The sequence below is a fragment of the Glossina fuscipes genome, unplaced genomic scaffold (assembly GCF_014805625.2).
Source record: "Glossina fuscipes isolate IAEA_lab_2018 unplaced genomic scaffold, Yale_Gfus_2 118259, whole genome shotgun sequence".
NCBI classification, from domain to species: Eukaryota; Metazoa; Arthropoda; class Insecta; order Diptera; family Glossinidae; genus Glossina; species Glossina fuscipes.
The window spans coordinates 43,038-49,631 of record NW_024006260.1 but is presented as its reverse complement, the minus strand read 5'-3'; the positions used below and the strand labels follow the sequence as shown (position 1 = coordinate 49,631).

At 32.9% G+C, this 6,594-nt stretch overlaps 1 protein-coding gene across 1 annotated transcript; it reads right to left on the bottom strand.

Annotated features, from left to right (window-relative positions):
- Positions 1 to 2,931: 2,931 nt before the first annotated feature.
- Positions 2,932 to 3,456, bottom strand: LOC119644507 (putative uncharacterized protein DDB_G0282129). Its single transcript, XM_038044068.1, has 2 exons — positions 3,225 to 3,456; positions 2,932 to 3,156 (listed from the first exon to the last, which is right to left on the bottom strand). The coding sequence occupies exons 1-2, from the start codon at positions 3,445 to 3,447 to the stop codon at positions 3,074 to 3,076; spliced, it is 306 nt and encodes a 101-aa protein (XP_037899996.1). The 5' UTR covers positions 3,448 to 3,456; the 3' UTR covers positions 2,932 to 3,073.
- Positions 3,457 to 6,594: the final 3,138 nt, after the last annotated feature.

Here is a 6,594-nt window from a genome sequence, read left to right as displayed (position 1 = left end):
TTATCTATTTGGTATAAATTGATATTGTTGAGGCAATAATATATAATACAAAGTAGTTATAGAATCGACCGACCTTCCATGTTAGTTAAGTCTTTAGATATTCGTAAAATAACATAATTAAATTTGAAATTCAGATTCGTAGAGTTAACTACGATCTATTTTGGATCATTCAGATTGGCGATCTCTATTAACTGTTTAATCGAGAATGTAATTTAATGTAATTTATTGTTTATTGAATATTTTATATTCACGTTCATGCATATATATATATATATATATGTAAGTGTTCTCTATTTTATAAATAGTTTACTTTTTGGGTTTTAATTTTTTACTTTTCCTTTGTTATGCATACGATATAATATAGGGATTTAAAAATTTTAATTATTCTTCTATATGTTTATATATATTATGTATGTAATTTGGTTATCAAACAAACGGGTGGGGGTAATGTTACATTTATTGTTTTGTTTATGATAAGAGAAAATGAATATTTGATTCTTTATATTTTACTACTAATCAGTGAGTAAATTCTTCCGTTGATTTATTTAAGTCTGTTCGGTTGATGTATTGTAAAAAATCTTCCGAAACAAAAAAAAAAAACCAAACGACAAACAATTAAAAACCTTAGCTTTGGGGTGAGTTTTGATTTTTCCATCACTCACACAATCTCAAAGTAGTTTCGGACTTTGCAGTGACCTGTATTTGCGTTAAACTTGTCGATCAGTCTCGCTAAGCATCTTCATCAGATTCCAAGTTAATGTTTGGCTTAAATTGGACTAAGTCCATTTCCACATTTGACTTAGCACCGTCAATTAAGAGTACAAGTACCAAGCGTTAGCATTTTATTTGACTTTTGGCGAAAAGAAACATTTTGTAAGAAATTTACGACCCGACAGGGAATGACCAAATGGACTAGAAATGTTTTGTGGATTAAAAATATGTAAACAATAGAACGTTTCTGGGTATAACAATGGAACAATGGAAATTTACCTTTCAATTAATAAATCGTTATATCATCTAACTACATCCTTGTAATGGTGACGTGGTTATGGGAACACATTAGCTACTCAAATAGCGAAATAGGTATCAAAATAATCTCGTCGAAAAGTTCAGACCACAAATCTATTTTATTAAAACATGTACACTTTACTTTGGAAAGAATATTCAGACGACCATACATCTTTTCACTTTGATGGCCGTAACGGTATCACTAACAGTTCCTCTATTCTAAGTACATTTCAAGATAATCAATCCCGAGAAATGTTTCAAATTGATATGAGTTATCAAAATTTCAAAATTTCAAAATTTACGGTATCTTTTAGGTATGTTTGACTCTTTCGCCAAAAGCAGACAGATTGAAGGGGCCAATAATGACCATTTCCAAGTATGCTGGGGTCTCTTGCTCCCCAGACGTATAACATGACGACTGCCAGAAAGAAGGAAGGAAAGAAAAAGAGTTAGGATCTGGGTGCAGTCTAGACCGAAGAACCAACAAATACTTAGTGGGGAGACGTCTACATCTACTAATTCTACTTACTAATGCTAATCTATAGTGTGTATGGTTTGTAGAGTTTATTGCTAACGTTTTGATAAAATGCGTTTACCACAACTTCTTGATGATGTGTTTAGGAAACGGTATCGTGGTTGCGCAGAAGTTTCGAAAAGGGCTACAGCAAGATTACTTCCTCAAAATTAATTGCATAAGCTTTCAGGAATGAATTATGTTTACTCGGTATAGTCCTTTTCCAAGCACGGTTTTGTTTTTTTGTAGATCTGACCAATCACTTAGGGGATATCCTCACGACGTGCATCATGGTGATGGTTAGAAAGAAGTGAAAAAGAAGAAGCAGGTAATGAGTGGCGCCAGTCAAGAGTATACGTGCCCAATCAGTAATTAAGCGCTACGTCTTTACTGATAGAATTTATTATTTTAATACTAGCAGGTATTGTCTACTGCATTGGGATTTTATTTGTTGTCACTGTTACTTACGACAATATGCGTCAAGTTTGAGTGTGTGTGGCTTCATTATGGTCGCGAAAATTCTAAAATGGATTAGATTTTCCGCCGATGTACACAAGTATACACATTCTTTGGTTTGTCCCTGAAGTTTCGTTCTGGGCATTAAATGCCACTGACGATCGTAAGACAGAATTCGTGTCAAAATGACCGCAATGCGCCACGAATGTATGCAGAACAAACTCGTATCACTGTTGTATGTTGTTTTTTGAATGACGGGATCATCTGCCATTAAAAAATATGTTCACAGATCTGTATGCATATCAGTAAAGATTAGATTTAGATTATGCTTGTTAGCTGCTCTCAGCTTTATAGGCTTCTTAATCGTTATAGTGGAAATATAGTTCCCACCTTATTACGAGGAGAGATTTTCTTCTTAAGTCAAAAAAAAAAAAAAAAAAAAAAAAAACAAATTTAAAAATTTAGTTTTCCTTCACACACACGCCTTTTATTTTAAAAGTGATTTAAGTCCATTTAGCTGAAAATCACGAATAATTTTGAGGCTTTTGTTACGCGACAGCAAAAAACAGACTTAGTCCATTTCGAGAATAAACGATTCAGATAAAGAATGGTATTTCAAATTTTTCTATAGATATAATTACGTCTACTAAGTATAACATAGATATTTGTGCACAAAAAGACATCGACAAAAATTGATTCTTTTTTTAAGAATATTAACTAAGTAGTTGAACGACTTAAATTGCATTTATATAGGGGTGCATGACAATAAAGTGCTTGGAAATTATAATAATAATAATTTCCAGAGAGAGATTTTTTAACGGTTTTAATAGAATTTAAATATTATCTCCATAGTCTTAAGTCTTGCATAGCATGTTTCATCTAAATAAAATGTTTTGAAAGAAATTGAAAAAAGAAACCAAAAAAAAAAAAATAAAAACACTTGTCATTAAAATTTGATTATGTTTGTAGTTGTAAAGCATTTTAAATGCTTAATATGCTTGTGTATATGTAAATTAATTGCACATAAAAAGTTGACATCGATTATAATTTCTCTCTTTAAAAATTGAATTTTTTTTTTCTCTCCTTTTTTTGCATTTAATATCTTGCTTTGTAGAGTGCAGATGGTTTAGTTAGTGAACGTTTCTTTTTGTTGACCATCAAACGTTTCTTCCCGTAACCTGGTTAAGAGACGGAGCATTAATATTTTTCAAAATTTTTTTTTAAAAAAGAAAAAAAAAAAACTTACGAGCTCGCATGTTATCGTTATAGTCACGATGACGATTCTCTTTTTCTTTTAAGGCTAAATTATATTTAGGTAAAGGTTCCATATTTACGGGTGCTCCATAATAATCTACAAGCGCTGGTGCGTCATTCCAATTATCATTATTATTATTATTATTGTTATTGTTATTATAATCGAAATTATCATCGATTGCGGGATAATCGTAAAAACCTGCATTCGGAGTCATACCATACGCTTTAGGTGCATAGTTATCGTTTGGATAGCCATTGTAACTATTGGTGCTATCGTGATCGGTCTCTTTTCGGGCACGTTCACCTGCCTCAACCAAAGCCACCAAAGCCAACATATCCGCAGGTGTAAGTTTATTATCCCGTTTAGGTCTTCTTATAACAAATTTAATAAAGTAATGCTTTACGTTTAATTTAATTATTATTTCCTTACCTCATATCTGGATAATTTCTGGCCAATTCACTGAAAATTCTATAAGCTTTTTTGTTACGCTCCGCTTCCAAATCTGCGTAACGTTCATAGTTATACGGTAATATCGCCGAATCTAGGTGATACTCAGCATTTAAAAGATTTTGCAAATCATCATAAGCTTGCTTCTTATAATTTGGAACTGCTGTTAATAGATAAATCATTAAAAATTAATCCAAACAGAATATAATTATTTTTAAATTAAATTTGGCTAATTGAAAATTTGGCCGAGAAGTTATACAAGACCACCTGTCAGATATTTTACAATAAAACGAATCTCTTGAGGCCCCTCAACGAAAGCAATCATTTAAAGGACACCTCTAGTCCCAATAAACCTATAGAATTGCTATACGTTTAACGATCGCCTTCTTTGTGAAATAAGAAAGGAATTATAGTCGGTTGAGGGAGGATTGTTTTGATTTTATTATCTCTTCGTCAATTTTTGACCCTTTAACGACAAACTTGATGATATATCGGCACTTGGGGTAATTAGGCGGACGCAGTATGTAATACAAGTCACATCCAACTGATTGTGGACTCCGTGAAAATTCGTCTTTATTAGCGATGTTCTCAATGTTTCATTGGCTACGAAATAGCAGCGCTTTCCCTCGAATTAAGTAGGAAAAGTAATATTTCTCCCATATAGTGTTTATGGCACCGAAAGTGACCTGTTTCCAAGACCTCCATAATTATAATAACATAAAGCATTAAGTTTAACAACTAAGAGAATTATATTCGATGGTAAGCAAATCTTTTATACCTATGGCCCTTATCTTATAAAGAAAAAAAAGAGTTAAATTTTCATACTTTATAATAATGGACGGCTGCAGCAGAACTGTAAATGGAGAGAGAGACAAATAGAGAAATTTTGTACTTTAAAAACAACGACAGAAAAGTGATACAAGGGCAGATGATAGTGATCTTTGCACTACATGCCCATTATAACTGAATTTTGAGCAATGGTTAAATTCGTTCTTTTCTTTTACTCTACGGCTATAGATCTCGGAGAATAAGATTATTCTGAGTTCATAGGCATTTTAACAAGTATCTTATAGTATAATAGTAACACTTTAAATCACCCGGGCCAAATATAAATCACTCAGGCTTATCCAAAGCTGTAGACTTTCTTTTCTCTTACATTGCTAGTATTCTAGTTAACATCTAGACCAAACTTCGTGACAATGTTTTCCATAGTTATTAATAGTAAGGATGAATTGTCTCATTTTAATATTTTGTTTTGATTTTACCTCTTCAATCGAAGCTAGTTGATGTCTAGATGGAACGATTTTTTGAATTTCGAGAATAGCCAAAAATCAAAAGAAATTAAATCAAGTGCATAGACTAGTTGAAGAATGATAAAAGTGGAATTTCCGGTGAGAAAATCTCGAGGAATCAATACAGTGTAAAGAGATGCAACAATGAAAGCGTGGTTGTTCATAGCGTTGGCGAATAGCTCCACAGACGTGATGCGATTACGTTCAAATAGTATTCCCTATTAATAATTGTAATTGGCAAAAGTAATGAACGACTCCATGACAATCGAACAAAATTTACTTTGCTTGCTTTTTGTTCACATAGAATAGATGAAGAGATTGAGTACGTTTGTGAGGGAAGAGAGGTTATGAATTTGTACAATTCCAATTCAAATTTTCTTTTAGATTCGCTTCGAAAGTGTAAATTAAATTTAGAACCTTTTTTTTTGGTAACTATGCTGGAAATGCTTTAAGATTCTAAATTGATGGAGCAAACCAATGTCAGAGATCAGCTGCGTAGGTTAGGGGTTTCCAAATAAAAATCTATTAACAGATTTTCACATTGCTTTGTCAACTGATTACCTTCAAGCTCTGCATATATATGATTCGACATAGACATATCCAAGCTTTAAAGGTCACTTAGGTGGGCAAAGGAAAGATTTGAGTTAACAAAGAAAAACTTTAACTTCATTTAATCGTATATATATATTAGCCTTTTGCTGATGCATGCAACACCCAGAGAGAATACCTACCGATCAATTCAGAATCGGAATCTTTCCGAAACAATTTAATCTTATCCGTCCGTCTGTCCATCCAGTTTTCTTTCGTTCAATCTAAAGGTCTCAATATTTGTGATATTTTGATGAAATTTTGAAATTTGTTTTGACGCATGGACGAACGCTATTGAAAATGGTTCGATCAGGTCACTTCCTATATACCACTTTATATTGAAAAATCGTTGCATCAGTAGCTAAAGTATTTAATGACGGGTGAGCTGTGTCCCTTATAGTGTTTTCACTTCTTCAATTTTAGAAGACAGGCTTGCCTAGTCATACATACATACATATTCTATAGGGAGTTCACAGATGGAACTGTAAATTTAAAATTTGTATTTAATGTTAAGATGGATTTAGTGAAGAAAGACATCATTTTTCAAAAGTGATATCTGCGACATATGAAAACGTGTATCATATATGTGTGTATCATCTCCATTTCGCTATATTCTCAATTAGCCTTGTCTCTTTTAGCTTTACTTCTCTGCTTACCTCTCTGCGGTTCATATTCATCCATATCTGTGTAAACTATATTATCATTGTCTAGATCTTCACCCCAAACCCCTCGGTTGAGGCCATCGTCATTTACTGCCATATATCCCCCATAGGGATTGTAATAGGCCGCATTATCATACAACAATGGTTCATTGTTAGCACCATATAAGTACTGTTGATTATTGACGCCACGTTTATTAATCACAGCTGCATGATCATCGTCATTATCATCATATTCGTCATTAGCGTTTTCGTTTCTAATATTGTTACGGTGGCGTTGTTTCTTTAAATTTTCAAGCTCCGCTTTAACAGCAGCTGCTGCCAAGCGCGCCGCTATTATTGAACTGATCAACTCATTTTTACTATTTGCTACAT

Bases quoted from the DNA above. Each gene is read 5' to 3' on its own strand.
- LOC119644507 (XM_038044068.1), bottom strand. From the start codon at position 3,447: ATGACTCCGAATGCAGGTTTTTACGATTATCCCGCAATCGATGATAAT. The intron at 3,157-3,224 runs GTAAGTTTTTTT...TCTCTTAACCAG, and splicing joins TAACGATAACATGCGAGCTC to GTTACGGGAAGAAACGTTTG.